We start from the raw sequence: 25,497 nt of genomic DNA, 5'->3' as shown, positions 1-25,497 counted from the left end.
GTTGGCAGAAGCTGGGAAAAATAACAGGAGCTCACTCCGTTATGCAGCGCTGGGGATTCAAACCAGCAAACTGCTGACCTTCTGATCTATACGCTCAGCATCTTAGCCACTGAACCATCACGTCCCTTTCTATATTCATTACCTAGTGTCAAAATTAGGGGAAAAACCCTCCCAGACTTATCAGAGACCATTGTCTCATCAGCTTCAACATCAGATTCTATTCCTGTATCCTAAGTAAAGTTTCTTATTAATACACCTATTGTTATTTAATCAGGTACATTATTTGCAAGCATTCTATTCTCAGGAGCTTTACGTAATCACAAACATCCTTTGACACCACAAGAGCTCACACAAGACTAGGAAAAGATTGCAAACAAGCAGGCAGGAAGAGACACACAGACAGGCAAGAGTTTGATTCTTTCCCTCCCCACTATAATTGGATTGCACATCAGAAAGGTAACAGATGCAGCTTCGAGAAGCAAAGCATTTCATCAATGTTGTAGGTGGTCAGGATTTCAGCAAAGCAATTCTGTCTGTAGTGGACAGGCAGCAACAAAAATAGCAAACCAGATTATATATGTGAGTGGCAACAACAGCCATGGCTGGAAAAGTGGCTCTTACAACCACAAAAATGGCTGGCCTCGGGATTTGCAATCCAACAATTAACATTTCAGGTGCCTATTAACAAGAGCAGGACAAGCTCATGTGTAGCCAAGAAAGGCTGTGTGATTTGTCCGATCTGATAGAAGCATCTGTAATTACTACTAGTAGTAAAAATGTTCCAAACAGCGTGTTTCAATTAATTATGAAATGATTCCTTATTTTTGGAGTTTGGAGACATTTTAAGCTGCCCCAAGACATCCAAGTTATATAGTCCTCAACATATAACCATTCGTTTAATGACCATTTGAAGGTACAACGGCACTGAAAAAAGTGACTTATGACCATTTTTCACACTTAAAGACTGTTGCAGCGCCTCCATGGTCACATGATCAAAATTTGAATGCTTGGCAACTGTTTCATGTTTATGACGGTTGCAGTGTCCCCGGGTGATGTGATTATCTTTTGCTACCTTCTGACAAGCAAAGTCAAGGGGGAAGCCACAATCACCTAACCACTGTGTTACCCACTTAACCACTGCAATGATTCACTGATCAGCAGGGGCAAGAAAGGTTGTAAAACGGGGCAAAGCAATTGTCTCATTTGGCAACAGAATTGTGGGGCTCCATTGTGGTAGTGAGTCGAGGACTATCTGTACTGCATTACCTTTTATCTGTTTTTATAATCTGCATTTGGTTTTTCCTCTTCAAATAATATTACCTGCAATCTCTCAAGGATATTCTCCTTTCTATTACAATGACTGCTCCTTTAAGAATCTCTCTCTCTCCCTTCCTCCCTGTGTTTTATCAGGTAAATAAAAAGACCGAGCGACGGAATTGTTGCATTCACCATGACAGATACTGAGTTATGACAGCAATTTCTGGACAGTTATATTGCCGATTATCATGGTTGTGTTGCCATCGGATTCACCTGACTTGGGAAGAAGCTCAGAAATGCCATCTCCTTCAGGAGAAGGAATAAAAGCACCAGATGTTGGCATGACAAATAAGCCAAATCTAAGGCAGCTCTTTCATTGGTCCACTCCATCACCCATTTCCCTCCTGTTAAAATGCCGTTTCAAAAGATTAATTTCACAGCCCCAGACTACTTCCCTTCCTCCAACCAGCCCATCTTAAATGGCACATCGTTTATCTCTTAGCTCCCAAACTGACAATGCCAATTTTAAGATACATATCTATATAAACTCTTATCAGTTAAAAGCAAAACCCAGAATGTTATTTTTATTACTCCTCGGGCAAGATCTATAAATTTTTTGGTAATGGACTGAAATTGTTTTATTGGACAGATTAGTTCTTTTTAAAAGTGTGCATTTACAACTTTTCTGCTGACCCTTCTTATCCCGTTTTAAAGGAATATAAACAAATGTGTTTCACCTTTGACACACACAATTTGATGTCCATGCTGGGTGGGCAGAGGTCACTACTCAACAGTCTACAGCAGAGGTGTCAAACTTAATTTCATTGAGGGCCGCATCAGGGTTGTGTTGGACCTTGGCAGGGCATGGGTGTGTGTGTGGCCAGGAGGTGCATGGCCAGCTCAATGTCACTCGTTTCAGGGATGTCCGTGGAGGCCCGAACACTCTGCCAGCAAAAACGGGTTCCTGAGCTCCGTTTTTGGCTGCGATGGCCTCCTGCAACCCTCTGCCAGTGAAAACGGAGCTCAAGGGGGCAACCAGCGGCCCTCCTGAGTTCCGTTTTTGCTGGCAGAAGTACCGCAGGCTGGTCCTTCATTGTTTCCAGGTGCAGAGGTGCAAAGACAAAGGATGACCTTGGCTTTCCAAAAAGAATTTTGTTATGGCTACCTAGTATGTAACTCCTTACAACCCCCCCCTCCCATTTTCCACAATAGAAAATGCATAGTAGAATAATAGAAAGTGTGGCAGGTCAGAGATCCAAAAGAAAAGATGGCTGCAGGCCTGACATATCGGATATAATTCCAGGATAAAATAGATAGAAGATAAATACACTAGAGGTAGTCCTCGACTTATGACCACAATGGAGCCCAAAATTTCTGTTGCTAAATGAGAAAAATTGTCCAGTGAGTTTTGCCTTGTTTTATGACCTTTCTTGCCACAGTTGTTAAGTGAATCTGGCTTCCTGATTGACTTTGCTCATCAGATGGTCGCAAAAGTTAATCACATGATCCAGGGACCTTGTAAGGATCATAAATACGAACCAGTTGCCAAGCATCCAAATTCTGATCATCTGACCATGGGGACGCTGCACCGGTTGTAAATGTAAAAAAAAAAAATTGTCATGTGACTTTTTTCAGTGCTGTTATAACTTGGAACGGTCACTAAACTAATGTTTATAAGTCTGGGACTATCTGTACTAAAATACAAATGTGGTAAATCAACAGTCAGGTAAACCTTTACAAGATGTCCCAATTTGTTCAATATGACAGGTCTTTAGTTCAATCGCCTCAATTACAAACTAAGCAGTTCTGCTCACCTCTATAGATTAGAGCCCAGGAGGAAATCAGATAATCTGCAATTCAGTTCCCAGTAGCTGTTCTTTCAAGAGGGATGTTAAGTATCTGATCTTAAGAGGGACATATAGTTGACAATCAAACATGAGCAATTTCTTTAATGGCTGTGGCACTGAATAGACATGTTTTCTCATGATCTGGCAGGTGGTGGAAGTGCCCATATTTGGCCACGAAATTATAGGTGTCAATTGGTTCAATTTCCACTGCTATCCCAATGTTTTCTTTTCAGTCCTCCTTGTTTTTCAGTTGTAGCCTCTTGGTAGAAATAGACATTTCCTACCATTTTTTTTAAACCCATGAAAGTTGCCGAGCAAAGTCCATATTCACGAAAGAAAAACCAAGGCACCGAGCTGCATGAAACCCCAACTTGCTTTAAAGCCTACCCAAGTTTGACTCAATGTGATCAAAAAATGTGCAAACGCAGACATTCACACGCACCTCCAATTCCCTCACATCTCCTGCCCATCCCACCAAGGATCGATATCTTTCACTGAGTGTTGCTCAAAGATCCAATATTTTTCTTTTCCTTCTGAACTAACATGCAGGGTATGGATTTTTCTCTTCCTCATTTCGCTTCACTTGATCAAAAACAAGGCAAGAAGTTTTACTGCAAAGCTTAAGCACCAAGCGAACACTGCCCCCCCCCACCTGCAAAGTACCCCAAGGCAGGCCAGATTGCTTTGTTGTCTGAGGCACAAAGCAGCGGTTTACCTCAAGTTCGCAGAACCAACGGCAATCGTCCCTACCAGTTTGGCCGAACGGGAGGATTTCACCCCTGAGTGAAATATTATTAGAGTAATATTGAGTATGGTTTCATATCAGGGAATTCAAAGACAAAATTGAGGTTCCTTTTAAGGACTACCTTTACAGCAAGCTGTCAAACCCGCAGCCTGCAGGCCGGATGCGTCACACACTGGCCACGCCCATGCCGTTTAGCGAAGGGGGGGAAAGCCCCGATACGTCACATGATGCTGCTGTGACAATGCGAGTTTGACACCGCTGCTCTACAATTAGTGAAAGAGGAGGGAATCTTTCTACTCTTGTGACAGGCGAAATGCCTTGATAATGATTTCCTTACATTGCATAAATACATTTTTATTTCCAAGCGCCTGCGAACAAGAGCTTAATTGAAAGAACAAATCTTCAAACAGGGAACATGGGTTAGTGGCAAGTTAACATGATCTCACACACGGGGAATATGCCAGCTGATGTCTCTTATCCTCCAGGAAGGACAAAAGTAGGGTATGGATGCAGCAGAGGGAGGAGGAGTAAAAGAAAGCTTCAGCCCATAGGCAGAGCTTTGTGGAAGAGTTCTGCTTAAAGTCAGTGGGCCAGACTAGGCATGTTGAATCATTGCTATTTGCCAGTAGTTCTTTATCCTCTCCTTAGGATCTTGATATAGAATAATTGAATGAGATTATTACATTGCTTCTCTCTCCCTCTCCCTCCAATCGTTATTCAGAGATTTGATGGCGATGCATAACTCTCTATCAAACTCTCTTAAGCATTAACCATGTTCTTAGACTCAGTAATAATAGCCATAGCTTTGATGACTGTACAGTAGCACCTACCATAAAGCAGTAGATAGAACAGTTATCCCAGGCAGCAGATTTCGGATGACCTCAGGGATCAAAAGTTTATTTTGATATTTATTATTATTTATAATTATTGTCAAGGATAGGAAGGTGTGCATTGTCAATCTGTGCGATCATCAAAAGCTATTTTTTCAATTTTAAAAGTATTTTTTCCTGCCTATTCGCCCGAACCCACAGGAAAAAAAATGGTTTAAAAAGTGAAAAAAAGTTGGCCATCCCCACCCAGTCACATGACTCCCCCCACCACCAAACCACGGCCCCAAAACCGGTGGCAAATTTTTTTTACATTTCACCACTGATTACACTATTACACTAATAATAGTATTACACACAGATTATATTATATACACTAATAGTATTACACACAGATCTTACCTGTTGCATTGGAAAGAGCCAGCGACTCCATTGAACCCCGAGGAGTTTGTTCTGTGCGTGACAATTTTTCAGTGAATTTCAGCGCACTGAGTGGATGCCTGGTCCGACAATGTTGTTCCGTCATGGTACTGTCTTCTTCTTGGTCATACTTGTAACTCCCTCTGGTTTCACTAAAACTCTGGTTGGACATGTCACTGTAACTCTCCTGCGACCGTAGCCTTCCTGAGTAATAATCTTCTCGGCATTCCTGAATGAAACTGCCACCATGTCCTTTCATGGCTAGAGAGGAGCTTCTCTTTGGGTTGTTGAAATGTTTACCCCACAGTTCTTGTGGAGGACCTGGCGTCTGTGCTGGGTTGTAGGGTGTCCTGACATTACACTGACTGAGCAGCTGCAAAGGGCTTTGCGATGGACTCTGATCCATTTTGTTCCCGTAGTGGTAGAGTTCATCTCTGCTTCTCCATACGTGGTCCCTGTTTAGGCTCGGAGTTTGGCTGGACAAACTCAACAGGTCCATCTGCAAAGACAGAGGGTCCACATCTGCAGAGAGTCTGCTGGAGGTCACCTGCAACTGATTAGTCTGGCTGCTGGCATTCTCTTCTCCTTTGTTCCTGTTCTTCCCAATCTTAGCACTACGCCGGGATTCTTTGGCTCTGGCACTTTGGAAGGCAGAGTCTGATGAATCTGAACCGTTTGGATCATCTCCCATGCTGCACGCCCTGGAGCAAAAGATCTGCCCTTGCTTTGGCAAGAATGGTCGGCCGAGCAGAGATTTCTTACACTGGGCGCAGCAAAAGCAGGTCTCTGTAGCATGCCAGTGTTGGCCATCATACGTCATCTGACCCTGGTCGATGCCTTTAGATAATAAGGGAGAGAAATACCGTAAGTGCCTATCATACCGCAATTTGGAGCAAACCAGATGAGACATTTAGCAAGCTATTTTCCCCCCATTGTACCTACTATGTACCTACTACGCCCCCCCCCCCCACTGTACCTACTAAGCCAGGGCTGTCAAACTCCTGGCCCGGATGTGTCACATGCTGGCCGGGTGTGGCCAGTATCCACCTGGACATGCCTGACCAGGCGTTACGTGCTGGCCGGGCATCCGCCTGGTTTAGCAAAGGGGAAGAAAGTCCCTATACGTCACGTGACGCGTTTGACACCCCTGTACTAAGCAAAGAGTAGTCATATTTATCACGATTGCGACATTCTCTTGTTATTCTGCTATAATTCAAAAAGGGGTTCTGATCCAATTTATTCCTTAAGCGCATCAGGCAGTACATGCAATTCTTTTACCCAGGAAATTTTCCATGCACCTGAACATCAAAAAATGGAACATTTGTAATGGAGAGCAAAAGATTTCTATAGGTAGAACACTCTATATGGGGAAGCAGAATGCGTTGATCACATCGTTCCACTATTTCACAATATATATTAATTTTTAATTAATTAATTAATTTATTAAACTTCTAGACCGCCCCCTCTCTCCGAAGGGACTCGGGGCGGTGTACAGATACAAATTTAAAAACCATACAATCGACAATATACATAACTAAAATTGAATTAAATATCCCCTGTACAAATTTATAAAAATTAAAAACTTAAACCATAAAACCAAACCATAAAATTTAAAAATACAAACTGAGGTGGGAAAGCGGGAATTAGGCCAGGCCGGCTAGGTGAAACAGGTGGGTTTTGAGTTTCCGGCGGAAGGAGCGGAGGTCCGTAGTCGTTCTAATGTCAGGGGGAAGGTCATTCCAGAGGGTCGGGCCCATCACAGAGAAGACCCTTCCCCTGGGCGTCGCCCGCTGGCACAGCCTAGTGGACGGCACCCGGAGGAGTCCCTCTCTGTGTGAGCGAATCGGCCGAAGGGATATACAGTCTGGTTTTGGGATAACAGTTCCAATATTGATTTTTTTTTGTTGAAATTATATTACAAGTATTCTATAGCCTGTGGAGTCCATGCGGGTCCCTGAGCTTCTTTGTTTGCAGACATTTCATTAATATGCAACTAGACAACATCAACGTAATAAAACATCCTCAAGCAAACAAACAAGCTCAGAGAGCATCAAGGATTCCACAGTTCAACCTGGAGCTAAATATATTCGCTCCTATCAGAACTCTGTGTGGCTTTTTTGGAATATTATAGTTTGACATCCTGTTTCAGAGAAAAAGCATTCAGAACATGAACTCGTCACCAAAATATTTGCTCTGGATTTATACCATGTTCCAGAGCACAAAAAAAAATTAATAATCATCTTTTTCTCTAGCCTATCTGTCTGATGAAGCAGAAAGAAAATGGAGCCTTCAGAGAATTATCCCATTTGCTAGCTTTGCCATCAATCTTCTGCCATGAAACAGCAGGAAAAAAAAGAAAAGAAAAATACAATGTGTCTTGCTCATCATTCACAATCCCTTGGGGATTATTAAAAAGAATTAGGCCAATTGGCATTTCAACAATGAGAAATACTGTTTTCAATCAGAAAGGATCCTGACGCTTACCTATCATGGGTCAGGCCAGCTGTTCATGAAATTAACACAACTCCTTGGCACCTCCCTTTAGTCCAGTGTTGTTTTACTTTGCAGTAAAGCAAAAAAAAAAAAAGCTACATTCTCACACCTTAGGAGGGATGTATTTGTAAAGAGCAATAGACAAACTTCCCCACCTGACACCCTCCAGATGTCAGGATAACGAATCTTAACTGATATTGAAAAATTATGGTCTAACATTAGCTTGAGGAAGTAGAGGAGTAAGCTTTAATCAGAGCTAGGTCAAGTCAATGGGAAGTACTCATATTAACTAATTCATGGATTCAGTTTTAGTTGTTGCCTTTGCTGTGTCAGTTCTGTCTAGAACTTGACACCTACAGTATGTTTGGGAAAGTGATCACCAGTTGACTACTCAAAGCTGAAATGCAGCTGCTGGCATAAATTGTGCTCAGCAGATCCTGATACATTACGGAATGAGCTGTTGGTTAGAAATGTGCAATAAACTTCTCTGACCAACTCATATGTAAAATATAATTGAGTTGAGTTGATCATGATCATTGAATTACAGAGTTGATCTGAAGCTAACGTTCCAGTGATCCACTGTGACACAGAAGGATGGGCACCTGAGAAGATTGAGAAGTCAGTACTTCATACACCATTAAGCTATGATTTGCTAACTGTTGAAAAACGATTATTAAGCTAAGTTTTCAGGGCAAACTAAGCTGTAATCTATGCATTACAAACCATAATGGCTGAGTTTGGGCAACATGCTAAGCCAAAACAAACAAACAAAATCCCCACAATGACTTAAGCATGATATGGGAAGCCAGCCAATGAATGTGTACATAAACTGAATGCATGCTCTTCATTTCTCCCGTGTTTGGATTAACATGAAGGGGATAACTGTCAATGAACTTGGTAAATCTTGAAAATTGTTCTGTCACATCCCTAATCTGTCTTCCTGGCAGACAACACTATTTGTGAGTCAATGGATCTAGCCCAATTACTAATAGAAATGAATCAGTAATTATTATAACTGTTCATCTTGCAGAATCAATTTTATCCTCACTGCTCTTCAGAGAGTCTATCTCCTAAATCCCGTTACTTATATTAATGGGGACATCATTTATATAACAATAATAATTTATTTTCACCCAAATAATGCTGTGAGATTTAATCAAACACATGCAAATTTGTGACAATGGGAAAACTATCCCCAATAGACTGCAAAAATGGGCCTAAAACTAATTGTCCTTCCATTTGTCCAGAGTGAGTAACGATTATGTTTCTTTAAAGTGTTTCAAAAGGCTAACAAAAGTTTGAATGGACTAGTAAAAACCTGCAACTTTATGCAAAACTAATACACCAAAATAAAAAATAAAAATCTACAAATAGGTTTAAACAGCTGGGCTGTTGCCAATTGTGTTGACTAATTCATTAAACATGTTAGTTTAGCCATCAACATTGGTAACAAGTCAACTGTTTGTCTAAGGAGATTTTCAGTCATCCAGGTCATGTTTTCCTAAAGGTGCTTTTTCAGAAGGCAACAGGACTTTCTTGTTTTTTTCTTTTGAAGATGTTTCGCTTCTCATCCAATAAGCTTCTTCAACTCTGACAAGATAGTGGGGAATGGAAGGTTTTATATTCCTTGCAGACGGCGGGTAATCTTCATCCTTTTAGAGAGTTGTTGAAACACTTGGAGATGTTTCACTTCTCATCCAAGAAGCTTCTTCAGCTCTGACTGGATGGTGAGGAATGCATTCCGTCAGAGCTGTGTGCCAACATGACATCTTTAATAAAGTGGAACTTTAATAAAGTGGAACTTTTAAGAATTTCAGTCCTTGGAGTTTTATTTCATTGGGGGTGTTTCTTGGAACCCTGACACTTCTTGGATGAGATGCGAAACATCTTCAAAGAAAAACCAGAAAGTCCAGTTGCCTCTTGAAAAAGCATCTTTGGGAAAGTCAACTGCTCAGGAAAGTCACTCAACTGTCATCACAGACCAGCATATTAATTCAATAAATAAAATGGAAAACAGATAAATCCAAGAGCTGTAAGTTCAAGAAGTGAACCAAACATCTAGAAATAAGTTTTCATTCCTCATAATAACTAATGATTTCACAAATCAGGGTACAAAGAATCAAGTATTTTTAGATATTCTGTAAATTAAATGAACTTTCCATTAGCAGAAATGTTAATGAATATTTGCCCAACCTTAATTTGTCAGTTTCTCTTACTTTCCCCTAAATGGGAGAAAGATTGTTGGCACGCTCATAAGAACAGGAGACAGATAGTCAAAACACATGAATAATAATGGTACTACTTCCTCCAGCATATGCAAAGATTTAATACAAATAATGTTAATAGCCATGGTATTATGTTACTTCTTTCCTTGCAGCAAAAGTGAGTTCCAAACCACAATTCAGTCCTGAAATGTTCCAGCGTAGGTTGCACAATGAAGCATTTCTAATTATTTCATTTGGCCAGAATTGTACTTCATATATTAATCTGTTCAGAACTGAAAGATTCAGCTGAATCTGGATTTTCCTACAGGCCTCATATGAATTTTAATAATATGAATAGGAACATAACATGAATAGGATTTTTTTTTTTAATCTGAAGGGGGATACATAGAAAGGCAAGGGGGAGAAAGGAAAAAAGAAGGAAGGAATGAAAGACTATTTAACAAAGTATATCAGTACGGTCCTGAATTAAAAAGCTAGTAAATGAATTACTAAGTTCCAAAACAAAGTTCATCACTGTTACATGGGCTCTAAATCGTAATTTGGAACACATTTTTTTCTTTATTGATAGTGAAAGGTTGAAGAAGATAGTACCACACTCCATATTTGTGGATAAAGCCTAGATCTGGGTCATCATAACATTTGTTACTTATTGAAGTCATCTTATTATTTGGGAGGGGGATGTATCTGAGCTCAGTTTATACCCTTCTGTAAATAATAATGGCTTCTCCATTTCTATATGATATTCTTATCCACAGTAGATCTGATGCTCAGTGGGAAAAAATCCAGTCCAATCTACTTTAATTCTCTGATTCCCTGAATATCAAGGTTCAGTCTTGATGTTTGCTTCCGACAACAGGATGTTTGCCTTTCTCTAAGGTTCTGACATTTCCCATACCAATGTATCAATGTACATATCTCTGTACATCAAACTTGTGTTTTCGCTCTGGCACATCTATAGCTGGATGTTCTTATGGCATATAGGCACCAAGACTTCTCGTACTTAAATTCTGTTCTTGTCTAGTACCTTGTTGGACATCTTATGACCTGGTGAAAAAGCCTCATTTTCCATTCGCATGATGACATTCTTCTGGTTATGAATGACTAGAAATCATTTGGTTTGGGTTTTTTGGCAGAGAATATTGAAGTATGTTGACATTTCCTTCTGTAGTAGAACATACTTACTCTGATCTTTCTTACATTCTTTTCCCATTGTGGCAATCCCTTCTGAGAATTTACGCTACTAATAGGATAACTCATTGTGAATGGGATATTCAATCCTTTATAAATTGCAAGATAATGTTCCATAAAGGAACTGCAGAGGATGATGAAAAAACTGGAATGAATCCATCCAAGACAATCCACTGCAATCCCTTTATTGAAAGTTATGGATTATAATCTACCACGCTGGTTCAGTGAAACTTGGTAATCAAATGTTTTTCTAAGGCTAAGAAAAAATAAATTGTCCCCAAGTTGGCTTCTATCCCTAAGGGAGGACAAGGACCTCACTTCCAAACCAGCACCACTATACCACACTGGCCCTCATCCATAACAGACATATACACACACTAACACACAATTTTTAAAAAAATGTTCTATTTTGCTGCAAATCAGGTATTCCTCGTTTTGAAAAAAAATAAGTTGGCGATAGAAGATACTTTGAGGATGAACTAAGAAATGGAGTATTTGAATAGGATGAAAGCTCAGTTTTTGCACCTAGAACAAATACTTATACTGATCATCTGCTTAAAAATAACCTGTTCTATTATTATTAGGAAATGTCTACCCTTTAATTCTACAGGTGGGTTGTATTATTACCCACTATTCCACAATTAGTTCCATTTGGTTAAATTCTAAATAGTCATGGAAAAAAGTAGATAGTATACAATCTGTGCTCTGCTGTCTTGAACTATAATTGTAATGATCTTCAGCCATCATGATTAGCCAAATTGGCAAAAGAGGATAGGATATCCAGTCACTCTCTCTCAGCCCTAGGAAGTAAGCAATGGAAGCCACTTCTGAAAATCTTGCCTAGAAAACTGCAGAGACTTATCCTAAAAGTCACCCGGAGTGACACACATATAAAAGCTGTAACATAAAGTATGGGTCACTATATTCACAATAAGCCTGAGTTCACTGAAGGCTGGTTTTAATTCAAATTAAATTCACAATATATTAAGGCTGATAAGGCATGCCTAGATCACCATGCTGGTAGACATAACATTATTCGAAAAATGGCATGGAGAAACTTTGAAAGAAAATTTAAGTCGGTTTGCCCATTTAATTTCCTTGATGTCCGTGTAAAATTTGGTTTCTATTAACTTCAACAGAAACATGGTGGCTGTGGCAATGAAGTTTCTCACTGAAATGGGTGTGCATATTTCTTCATATAGCAGAGTGTAAGGTGGCACCTACAGGGAATTCAGAGTGGGGCAGAAATGAAAAAACAGAGATACAGCATTGCGATGCAAGCCCCGCCTCTTTCCTACATGCACTGCAACACTGCATGAAAGGGGTGGAGCTTGCAGCATGTTGCTATACTACAGCTTTAGTCATTCTGGCAAATAAAGCAAAATCCTAGCGTCCTCATAATAATGTGTGTTCACATTTCTGGGGAAAAAAGAGTTATTTTTGAAACTGTTTAGAGGCGCCATTGTTCCCGATAGGTGAAATTGTGATATTTATGTTTTATTTTAATAACATAATTATAGCTTGTCTCAATTCTCATAACTAAAAGATTTAGCATGATGATTTTTCCTCCTTTTCACCATTTATTTGTTCCTAAATTATCCTGCTAGCTAGATGTGCTTACTGTCTACTAAGTCCCACTGAATGTAATTGACTCTTACTCTCCAGGTGTAAGATACTATATTTAAACATAGGATTTCTAGAGCTTTTCAGTCATTTTGAATGCTGTAACATTTTATGCTCCTTCAACAGAAGGCAGACCAAGATTGTACTAACACAACCCCACTCTTCCACTGTTCTTCACTGCAAATAATCTTTGCAGGTTTCTCAACTTTGGCAATTTTAAGAGATGTGAACTTTCAACCTCCAGAATTCCCCAGCCAGCTGGCTAGGGAATTCTGGGAGTTGAAGTCCACATCTCTTAAAGTTGCCAATGTTGAAAAACACCGATCTATACCAGCTAAACAGTATACTATTGAGCCACTCATTAAAATCCCTTTTCCCCCTCTTAACATACGTAGGTATTCCCACACAGCTAGTATCACTGGAAATCTCTTTTGGATGGAATATAACAGTATATTCTAATTTTTAAAAACCCACCGCCCATTGCTAATCAATAATCAAGGAACTGGAAAATAAAACACTGCTATTTGTAAACAGACTTTTAAAAAGGATAATGATTATGTGCAATAGACAAGAGGAATAAAACATAGGAGCAATGTGTATTTACAAAGCTATGTCAAGGATCTGGGAAAGCAGAAATATCTTCTACCATTTTTTTGTCAACCGATAGAGGGGAAATGTTCATTATACAGACAGTTGGGTTTAATCTTGGGGCCATGAGTGCCTATGCATTTCTTCTAGTTGCTAGAAGGATGGTACTTCATCACAATCTCCTTCTTCCTTCCCATTAGTCCAGGATGGGCAACTTGAATTTAATTGCTTTTGAATACTAGAAAGCTCAGATGGGCAGAATAACACCGCACCAACTTTCCATTAACTAAATGTCTAAGGATATTCTCAGTCATCCAGGTCATAGTTGTCCCAGATGCTTTTTCAAAAGGCAACTGGATTTTCTTTATTTATCCTTGAAAATGGTTTCACTACTCATCCAAGAAGCTTCTTCAGTTCATTTATATTCAAATTGGCTGAATCTGTCTTCATAACAATATGCTCCAATGGAGGGACCATGGCTCAGTGAGAGAATATAGTTGTAGAAGGCTTGTGCTTCATCACAAACTCCTTCTTCCTTCCCATTAGCCCAGGATGGGCAACTTGAATGTAACTGCCTTTATCCTTGAAGTCTCCAAGCAAGCTTAGAAATACTCCTACTCGATAACTGGGAAAGCAGCTGTTAGTCTGTGTCAGTGATACTGAGCTAGATGGACTCATGAATTAAAGACAGTATAAGCAACTCCTCATGTCTGTAAGTTCAATTCTACCTTAGAAAATGGCTGTTAATTCAGAACACTAAAATATTCAGTCACAAGACTTAGTTCATCAATGGAATTCTAATGAACCAGACCCAGAACTGGACATTTTTCCAAAGAAATGAATAGCTTTCTCAAGCTATGTTATAAACTGAAGAGCAAAGGCAGGCATTTTCTTCTTGCCAAATAGTGGGATAAGTGGGACAGTGATAAATCACTTCACTGGAAGAAATGATATTGGAATTATCCATTTGTTATTACTTTCAGGAGGCAGGGTTTAACAAGCGTCCTTGTTTCCTTTCTGCCCCACACTGGGATATTGTTATGATGAACAGTATGTCACTGAATTTGGTTGTGAGCCTCTCAGTGTCACAGAAAAAAAGGACTGAGAAGGACCTGTGTCCGTGTATTTCAAATCTTAGCTCCAGGGAATTTGACTTTAATTGGGATTTAGCATTTCGTTTTTGTCATGTATCACATACTTGAAAAAATCCATCCATCCATCCATCCATCCATCCATCCATCCTTCCTTCCTTCCTTCCTCTCCCCTCCCTCCTTGCATTTTTCAAAGGCAACCTTTACTTCACAGCTGGCTTCTGAATAGCAGTAAAATATTTTCTGAGCAGAGTATTATGCTATTATGGGTTGGAGAGGCCATCTTCTTTCTAAACATACTTATTCCTTGCTCGCTTGCTGACCATTTCTTCTTCCCCCTGCTCCTTCTGTCTTTTCTTCTCTGAGTGGGTTGGAAACATCTTTGGCTTCTTTCAATTGAGGCAAAAAGGAGACCCACCAGTGGTTGGCATTGGCTTCGGCTGATTTCTGCCAAAAGCAATGGTGCCAGCATCTAGACTACGGACCCAGCTAGGTGCCTGTATACATCTGCCAAGGAGTTACTGCAGGCTTGATAGAAGCAAATGCCAGGGCCTGTCATGTACTTTTAAAACACAACAGTTTCAACCGCTAGCCTACAGGCGCACATCACCTTAAACAATATAATGCAACGGTATATTGACAGGCCCTATCATGTTTTGGGTTCTGCACACAAAAAATAGTGTTTTTGCTTCACATCAAGAACTGAGACTTTCCCACTTCAAAACAGCCAACTGGCAGCAAAAGGTGGCATTTTGAAACGGCTCCCTTACCGATGTGCTGAGCGCAGGTGTCACAATATTCTGCATATAACGACTCGAAGCAGTTGCAGCAATACGGACGCCCTTCCTTCATGATGTACCGCTGGCCGCCCAGCACAGTTTCACATTCAAAACAGCAAAAGTGCTTCATGTGCCAATGCCTTCCTTCAGCTTCTGTGCATTCATCAGCAAAGATAATCTGTGAAAACCAAAAGGAGGTATCAGGATTTGTGAACTGAACTGAATAGAATACTCTAAGTGTGATTAGACACACAAGGAATTTGTCTCTGGAACAGAAACTCTCAGTGTACATGCAAAGCAACATAATAACAAAGTCAATTGCATAACACAGCTTTACTTGAAACAGCTTCCATCCTGCGACGATATTTGTAACACTATCAAACATCCAGATCTGCCTATCCAAGGTCCTTCGTATGGACTTGATAGGTAGACAAAATGCTAAACCCAGTCTGAACATTTGGCTAGCTGTGCGATTATTATTATTATTATTATTATTATTATTATTATTATTATTATTATTATTATTATTATTATTATTATTATTATTATTATTATTATAATTTTCTGTATACAAACAGACAAAATACTGGCGCATAACACGCCAGACTTCACACTGGTTGAGAAAAATAAGGTTACAATCATAGACATCGCAATACCAGGTGATAGCAGGGTCGACGAGAAGGAACATGAAAAAATCGCGAAATACCAGGACCTAAAAATTGAAATTCAACGATTATGGCACAAACCAGCAGTGGTAATTCCAATGGTAATCGGCACACTGGGAGCTATTCCAAAAGCACTGGAATTACATTTAAAACAGTTAAAACTTGACAAAATCACCCTCAGTCAAATGCAAAAAGCTGCACTGCTTGGATCCGCACGTATATTACGAAAATACGTTACGACGTCCTAGGCCCCTGGGTGGGGCCCGACTAGTAATCAATGCCAAATCCGGCGAATCAACTGGCCGTTGTGGTACAATTGTATAATAATAATAATAATAATAATAATAATAATAATAATAATAATAATAATAATAATAATAATAATAATAAATAAATAAAACAAAATAATTAATAATAAATAAAGAACCATACAGTTTATTGACATCGCTGTACCAGGAGATGCCAGAGTCAAAGAAAAAGAATGGGAAAAATTATGAAATATCGCAACCTGGCCATCGAAACTACACTGCTATGGATGAAACATGTAACACTGATACCCATTGTCATTGGGGCACTTGGTACCATGTCCCAAAATTTTACAAAACACATCAAGACATGCAGTTTCCTGCAATAACACCAGCAGAACTGCAAAAAAAAGAAAAAAAAAGAAAGAAAGAAAAAGAAAAAAAAGAAGTGCTACTTGGAACACCATAGCAGCAACCCGTATCAGCCATTAGTATTTGTGATGCCTTTTGAATGTTCAGTTGATTGAGTTTCATGTTTGGTGAATAAAAGATAATGATGATAATAATAATAATAATAATAATAATAATAATAATAATAATAATAATAATAATAATAATAATAATAATAATAGAAAGCACAAAAGAATTTAGCCAACACATTGGTATGCAGTTTGGAATTGACAAATGTGCAATAATGGCAACCAAAGCAGGCAAGGTCATAGAAGATGATGGAATAGAACTTGAGAATGAAGAAATGATAAAGGCAGTAAAACCAGAAGAAGGCTACAAGTACTTGGGGATTTTAGAGGCCTCTGACTTAATGCATAATAAAGTCAAGGAATTAACTTCAGCCAAGTACATTTGACGAATTCACAAGATTTTAAAGTCCAAATTGAATGGAGGAAACATCATAAAAGCCATAAATACCTGGGCTATACCTGTGATTTGATACTCTGCAGGAATAATTGACTGGACCCAGTTGGAGTTGGACAATTTGGACAGAAAAACAAGGAAGCTTATGACAATGAATCATGCTTTGCACCCTAAAAGTGATGTTGTATCTACCAAGAGCAGAGAGTGGTCGAGGACTCCTACAAGTAAAATAGACTGTGGAAGAAGAAAAACACAGCTTGAATGATTACATCCAGAAAAGTGAAGAACCAATTATTAAGGAAGTAAATAAAGGAGGCCTTTTGAAGACAACTAAGTCAAAAGCTGAATATAAGAAAGAAGTATTTGAGAAGCGAACTGAAAATTGGAAAACCAAAGCTATGCATAGCCAATACTTGAAAAGTATTGAAGGCAAAGCTGACCAAAAGCTAACTTGGAACTGGTTAAGATCAGGAGCATTGAAAAAAGAAACAGAAGGCTTTATTTTGGCAGCTCAAGAACAAGCCTTAGCCACAAACTACCTGAAGGTAAAAATTCAACATGTTACCACCAACAGCAAATGTCGCCTCTGTAATGAGAAAGACGAGACAGTCGACCACTTGATCAGTGGGTGCAGCAAAATTTCACAAACTGACTACCTACAACGCCATGACCGTGTTGCTAAGATCATTCACTGGAAATTGTGCCAAAAGTTTGGATTTGAGTACAGCAAAAACCACTGGGACCATCAGGTTGGGAAGGTTTTAGAGAATGAGAAAGTCAAGATCTTGTGGGACTTCAGAATCCAGACTGACAGGCACTTGGCCCACAACACACCTGACATAACAATAGTTGAAAAGAAAAAAGTATGGTTCATTGACATTGCAATACCTGGAGATGCACGAATTGAAGAAAAACAGCAAGAAAAAAATCACAAAGTACCAGGAGTTGCAAATTGAAGTTGAGCGACTGTGGAAAAAGAAATCGTGTGTTGTTCCGATTGTAATAGGAGCCCTTGGAGCAATACCTAAAGGACTACCTCGCTATTTGGAAATTTTAAATTTATCAGATTTGAACATTCTGATTCTACAAAAAACCGCCCTACTTGGAACGGCTTATATCCTTCGACGTTACCTTAACAGTTCCTAGGTCCTTGGTTAGGACTCGAGCTGTTGAGCTACCAACCAGCCCCAAAGGCTGTGAATCTCACCAAAGATTAACCACGATATAATAATAATAATACCAATAAAAGGAGGGGAGTAAAAAAGATAATAAGGAGAAATAGTAATACCACAGCCACAGTACATGGTTAAGTATACCTAGGTATTAGACTGCCCTGTAAGAATTAAGTGTTTAGCAGACTGATGGCATAAGGGAAAAAACTGTCCTTGTGTCCAGTTGTTTTGGTACGCAATGTTCTATAGCATTGTCCTGAGGGTAGGAGTTGAAACGGTTTATGTCCAGGATGTGAGGGGTCTGTAGATATTTTCTCAGCCTTCTTTCTGACCTGCACAATATACAGGTTTTCTATGGAAGGCAGGCTGGCTGCAATTGTTCTTTCTGCAGGTCTAACTGTCCGTTGGACTCTGCATCTGTCCTGTTTGGTTGTTGTATCAAACCGGATAGTTAGATAAGTACAAATAATTGACTTAATAATTCCTCTGTAAAACTGTATCAAATTTATTATTTTGCTTCTGCAGGCATTGCTCTCCCGCCATCTATCTGGCTTGGGTTTTTTTCACAGTTAGGGCTGCTTCAAGACCCTTCTGCTTCAGCTTCTTGATACAGCAAATTCTTTTATTGCCTCTGCAGGATAAACAGATCACGCAGTTGCTGTGGAAATGGCTATATATGGTTCCAGGATAACATGTAACTTGAAATGGCACATTCCTTGTTTAGCAAATGGAACGTAGAAAGAGGAAAACATGCTCCTGTAATAAGAGAAGACCAAGATGGACTTCCCAAGATACAAGCCCTGACTGTGGTTAAGGCTTATACATCTCCAAAGCAGACCTGCCGGGGGGGGGGGGGGGCAGTGGAGAAGGGGGGGAGAGAAGGAGGACTCAAGTATTTGCAACTGCAGGCTAATGAGGACCACTGCTGTGTGATTAATAGGGCACTGTGTTTTGAAATGAGAAATTCAAGATCAAATGTCAAAACCAGAGAACTTCTTCTGATTGAACCTTTTGCATAGTTTTAATTCTAAATTTGGCCCTTGCTTAATGTCAGCACACAACTCCATATGATAAAGAGCATTTGGCATTACATGTGTTTTTCTCAACAAAACTACCACCAATGTTTACTAATCGTGGTGACTACATGTAAGCTTGTATACTTTGATTTCTGGGTATTTAGGTGTTCAGAGATGTCTATTCGATCAACAAAAGGAACAGGAAGCTGCAACTTCTCTAGAAGAAATGGTGAACTGAAGATGGCCCCGCTAAAAAAAGGAGTTGGTGACCATGAGAGAATGAAGAGCTGGAGACTATACCTGCTCATTGATAATTCCTCTCTAGATAAGGAGAGGACTTGAGGTCACCCACAAGTGCGCCAGACAGCTGTTCCTTGAGAGGAGACTGCATGATTGTGGTTTCTGGCCATTTAGAGCCAGAGAGAATGAGGAAGTAACCATCTTGCTCAAACTGCCATTGGCACCTTTCAAAAAACATTAAGTCTGCATACTTCCTTTTCTAATCATTTTTGGAAATTGCTTGTTAACTGATTTTCTGGTAAATCAGTTAACCTTCAACCTTTAGTGCAATAAGTTTTAAATATAAGATTAAGCACTTAAATTATTGGGAGGTAGGGTGGAATAAATAGCAAAAGGATGATTAAAAGTTACAAATCAGCCAAGGGTCCAGATAAATTTAAAATAAGATTTTGTAATTAATTACAAATAATCCTTCTTGTAGAAAAATGCTTTTGTTTTGGATTTTTTTTTTTAAAGTATGGCTTTAAAACTTGTCACTAGAGGGAACTCAAAGTAATTACCGTATTTTTCGCAGTATAAGAGGCAAAGGCCAAAGGATTGAGGCCAGTGGGTGGGTGTGGCTACATTCAGTGTATAAGACGCACCCTAATTTTCACCCTCTTTTAGGGAGGAAAAATACAATAATACAATACAATACAATACAATACAAAAGGTGCATCTTATACTCCAAAAAATACGGTAATGATTACAATGAAAGAAGAACACTCAAACTTGACTTACAAATTCAGAATGAAGCAAAGTATTTTAACATTGGAGTTACTGATGGATATTTTTCAACAGTGGACCCCGAAGTTAATTTTCAGGCTGTCTACCTCTATAGATAGGCTGTGCTCAAAAGATGTTATGGAAGACAATCTGACAATATTAAGACTGATTTCACAGTGGATTTCTGTTAAGAATGACAAGGATATTACAATGGACATACTAAAGAAACCGGCTGATGTTTAATAATGGAAAATGATATACAACTAACAAGAGAGTGACCTGGATAATTTTTCTATCCTGGATTTACAAAAGAGCTTTGTTAAAGCTTCAAAGAATTTTGTGAAACAGGACAAAGAGAAAAAAAAAATGAAAATAAATCGAATACTATGACATTTGAAATGAGTAAAGATCAAGATTATAAAAAGTAAAAAGAAGGAATATAAAGTTGGCCTATATGTTCAAAGTTAAAATGTGTATGCTGTTATCTATTGTAATCCTTAATAAACTTTTATTGACATAAGAACTGAAGATGATGATGCTGTATGGATTTATTTATAGATAAGAGGCAAGACATAGGAAGAAGTTATTTAATATATTTTTAGAAAAAGTGATAAATTACTAAAACATTTATACTTGTGGTGAAGGGAAGTCATTACTTTATATATTTCTTTACCATATTCCAATTTTTTCTTTCTTTTCTATTTTTCTTTCTCTCTTTTTTCTTTTCTGCACCTTCTATTTTTCTTTTCTTTTCCTAGTTTGTATTAATTTTTACTGTCGTAACCTTTAATACAATTACTATATAAAAAAGAAAGAAACAGAAGGCTGCCTAGGTAATCTTCTGTCCTGATTCAGGACAGCTCATCATCCAAAAATGCAGAACGTCTACCTCAGGAGACAGATGCTGCATTCAACCATGGGAAATAGATTCCTAAAAGCCAGTTGATGGGAACAAGTACAATACAATAAATACAACACTTGAGAATACAAAGGATGAAACAGAAGGGAGGAAGACCATGGATCATAAATCCTACGTGAATTACAGAGCATAAGATGACAGATAGATCTAGGCCACACCTAGCCTTACGTTGCTCCCATGAAAGCAGACAAAAGTATAAGCTAAGATGTATGACACAAGACTATGGTGATATGCTTTTTAGGGAGAACATGGGAAATAAGGAGAAAACTAAGAGAAAGTGAACAATAGCCATCCCCGCATTCCATATGCTAGTTACTTGATTGATATGGGGAAAGATAATTAAAAGAAGAACATTTGCCAAGATGTTCAGTGTAGAGATTCACAAAAAGAAAAGGCAAGCAGGCAGATAAACACAAATACTCATCCAAAGCCTTAATTGTAAAACTCTAACAATGTCGGTAAAACCGAAGCACCCTGCAAAGATCAGCATGCACAAATAGTCTGTCCCACATTATAAGAATTGCTCTGCTTCCTATCTAACAAGACATAGGAGGAAGCAACATTCTTGGTATCAGTACATTAAAAGGACTTCCCGCAGGCATCAAACACAAAGTTCTATCAGCTTCTGCATCAATTCAGGAATTCAATAAAGAGCACAGGCTCTTTATTTTACGGGGAAAATTATAAACGTAGACAAGTCATACTACCCAATTTTTTCTTCTCCAGAGATGCTTTTTAAAAAGTGTTCTATATATTTATTGTTGCCAATTGTTGTACGCTGCCCACGGTTAGTTCGTGTGAGAAATTTGATAAACCATTTGATAAACAAATGAATTCATGTGTTCTCTGTGGCTTGTTTTGCATCGTAACCAAGAAACCATTTTGTTCTTTCAGTGAATAGCTATGTATGTATAGCAGAAGCTGTGTCTTTCCAGGTTATGGGACTGCCGCAACAATGCATAATTTCCTTAAATGCTTACGCTACATGGCAGGCATATGTGAGGGGTTTGCAGGTTTTGACCCCACAACCTGTAGTTTGATCCCGACAGGGGCTCAAGGTTGACTCAGCCTTCCATCTTTCTGGGATCAGTAAAATGAGGATCCAGTTTATTGGGGACAAAATCCTGACTATGTAAGCTTCCCAGAGAGGGCTATAAAGCACTGAGTCTAAGAGCCATTGCTAGTGCTATTTTTACATTGAGGCTGATTGCAAGGGGAGTCTTTTGTGAGATGCTGTTATCTCAACAGGTTTGAACTTCCAATCCTATCATTTGAGAGTAACCAAGATAAGAACTTATTGTAACACTCACCAGTAATAAAATAGGAGTATAATTTAAACCTTTCTCTTAAATTTATTTTATAAAGTTCATCCAACTGTACTGCAATTCTCCTTGCTCTTTCGCCTCCCAGCTGCAGACAGGCAGGCGGAAGAAGGGGGAAAACGAAAAGCAACATGTTCAATTATGTTTTTTTTAAAAAAAATTCTTTTTGAGCAATGGCTGTTCCAGAGAAGAGTGGTTAGCAGTGGGAGTCTTAGCTTATATAAGAGAACAGGGCCAGGCACCAGCAGGATGGGGGTGGAGGGCTGTTTAGCAATGAAAACTTGGATGGGATGTCAGAACCAAAAGCCTTTACCGGGGCTGATATGTAGAGCAGCACTAAAACATTTCATCATTTGCAAACCACAAGATGCAAAGATAAACTGGCAAGGCAAACCTGGAAGCCTAGACTGATTTACTACCTAACACATGATCCCTGACATGATTTACCCACTTATTGGAGCCCCCTTCCCCAGTACCGAACACGCCTGACTGGTCTTACCTCATCACAGGCTGCGCACCGAGGTTTGAGGCATTCTGCATGGTGCCGGCCACAATAAATCTTCCCGTCTTGATAGAAATAGATAAGATCCACCAGCAGCTCATTGCAAACGCTGCATATAAAGCACGATGGATGCCAGCACACCCCGTGGCCCGCTCTGGATGCAAAGACGGCTATGTCGCCTCCATTGATTTGGCCTCCACACTGTCGAGATAAATATAAAAATTAAAGAGAAGCCCTTCTCCGGACAATTCTTCCGGGCGAGACAACATTGAATAATGACAGCATCTGGAAAAAGCCAAAGTGATGCGCTGATAAAAATCAGCAAATTTCTTTTCTAGTTATTCACAAGTCAAGCCTTTCTCCAAATACAGTATTACAGCGATTGTGGTGATACAAAAGCAATTGTGACACACTGCAGAAGGGCTTTACAGTTCCTATCTACCATGGGATGATTAATGCTTATTCACTCCTCAACCGGTTCCTTTATGGGTACAGTTCAAAGCAAGCAAAAAGGAACAAGAATGGTAGATCCTGAATCAGTTATTTTATTCTTCCCTTAGAGAGGAAGTTGGGGCAGGGTTCCTTTGATATAATACAAATACTCAAGAAAATTGAGAGTTCTCAACTATATTTCTATGGAGATTCTCAATCATCCAGGTCATGATTGTCCCAAAAGTGCTATCCCAAAGACAAACCGACTTTCCTTTTAAAAAATTTCATTTCTCACCCAAGAACTGAAGAAGCTTCTTGGATGAGAAGTGAAATGTTTTCAAAGGAAAAAAAACCCCAAGGAAGTCTAGTTGCTTTTTGGAAATAGCACCTTTGGGTCTAGCATATGTCCCCTCCTCAAATAAAGAGGAGGAGAGGCAGGAGAATTATGCTACATTCTGGTATAATTCACACCGTATGATTAACTGGTTGCTTTCTGGGTAAATTGAATTAACCAAGTGGATTGAGTTCACATAATGTGCTAACCCTAAAATAAAATAATAAAAATAATCTAAGGTTAAAACAAACTTCTGACCTGGTTAACAGCGTTGTCTGAATCCAGCCACTAACTGATTTAGGTTAGAGAGTTCTACATGTGGCGAATAAATAAAACCGCAGAATGACAGTTGGTGTTACCTGAACTGTTGTTTTAGGAGGTTTTGCAGGATTAGCCAGGATTGGGTATTGTGATGTCCAATTGGCCTCAAGACAGAGTTAATTTGAAGCCACGCCTCTGTGCTCCTTGCTTCTCTGTTCCCAGTTTCAGCGAGTCAAGCCCACTGCAAAACAAGTCATAAGGGAACACACCCTACCCCCTGAACTCCCCCAACCCCTGGACCAATGGTAGGGCGGGAACCTGGCTAATCCAGCAAAACCTCCTAAAACAACAGTTCAGGTAAGACAAACTGTCATTTTCCGGAGGAATTTTGCAGGATTAGCCAGGATTGGGACATACCCAAGTTAACATCCCTCGAGGGGGTGGCACTATTGGTCCTGGGCCCCTCATGCGCTACCACCTGTTGTAACACCTTACGACCAAACGCCGCATCAGGCGATGCAAACGCGTCTAACCTGTAGTGCCTGATAAAGGGAGACGGGGACGCCCACGTAGCCGCCCTGCAAATCTCCACGATAGGCCCCTGTGTGGCCCAGGCCGCCGAGGTAGCCGCACTCCTGGTGGAGTGTGCTGTGATGCCCTGGGGCACCGGAAGGTGCTGAACCTCATAGGCCAATGCGATGGCCAGTTTGATCCACCTCCCTATAGCCAAGGAGGACACCCTCTTCCCCAGGGTGGAAGGAAATGAAGAGTGCCTCAGACTTCCTGAGACCCTCCGTGCACCTCAGGTAGATGCGCAAGGCACACCTGACATCCAGCCGGTGCCAAAGACGCTCCCTATCATGAGACGGGTCTGGACAAAAATCCAGTAATACCATCTCCTGCGACCTGTGGAAAAGGGAGTTAACCTTGGGAACAAAAGTCAGATCCAGTTGCAGGACGACCCAATTATTGTGGAATGTACAAAGATCCAACCTGGAGGACAACACCCCCAGTTCGGAGATGCGACGGGCTGAGGTGACCGCCACAAGGAATACTACCTTAAGGGTTACGAACTTCAGGTCAACTGTCCTCAGTGGTTCGAATGGTGCTCCTGTCATTGCTTAGAGGACTGTAGTGAGGCTCCATGTCGGAAACCTGTGGACTACCGGGGGACGGAGATTCCCCGCACCTTTCAAAAACTTCTTAATTAATGGGGCCTGGGAAAGTGGAAGGAGCCCCCTCTCCCTGAATAATCGTGAAGAGAGCCACCACCTGCCTCCTGAGTGTGCCATGTGAGAGCTCCCTATCCAATCCATCTTGGAGGAACTCCCAAGACGTGCGGTACTGAAGCCTCACGAGGATTCGCTCCCGAGACCTGGCACCACTCTGCAAAGACATGCCAGGTGGAATCATAAATCCTAGTGGTGGAACCCTTGCGTGAAGCCTCAATTGTGGAGATCACCTTCTGTAAAAGCTGGGCGGCCCTTAGGCACTCCCACTCAATCTCCACATGGCTAGCTGAAGTCACTACGGCTCGGGATACACCAGGTTCCCCTATCTGAGATCCACATCCCTCCCCAGGATCCTCCACGGGTGTGACACTGACAGGCACATTAGGTCTCCAAATCATGCCTGGCACGGCCAGTAGAGCGCCACTAAGATTAACTC

At 40.1% G+C, this 25,497-nt stretch overlaps 1 protein-coding gene across 6 annotated transcripts in view; it reads right to left on the bottom strand.

Moving 5' to 3' along the window:
* PRICKLE2 (prickle planar cell polarity protein 2) overlaps positions 1-25,497 on the bottom strand; it is a 368,745-nt gene that overhangs the window by 46,372 nt on the left and 296,876 nt on the right. For all 6 annotated transcript variants that reach the window (XM_081942744.1, XM_081942747.1, XM_081942745.1 and 3 more), the window contains 3 exons: positions 22,800-23,003; positions 15,075-15,261; positions 5,079-5,933 (listed from right to left, as the gene is read on the bottom strand). In XM_081942744.1, coding sequence (XP_081798870.1) covers positions 5,079-5,933; positions 15,075-15,261; positions 22,800-23,003 — 1,246 coding nt within the window. The remainder of the gene's footprint in view (positions 1-5,078; positions 5,934-15,074; positions 15,262-22,799; positions 23,004-25,497) is intronic.

This window comes from Natrix helvetica (assembly GCF_964273705.1).
Source record: "Natrix helvetica genome assembly, chromosome: 1".
In the NCBI taxonomy this organism is placed as follows: domain Eukaryota; kingdom Metazoa; phylum Chordata; class Lepidosauria; order Squamata; family Natricidae; genus Natrix; species Natrix helvetica.
This window is presented reverse-complemented; position numbering and strand designations above follow the sequence as displayed.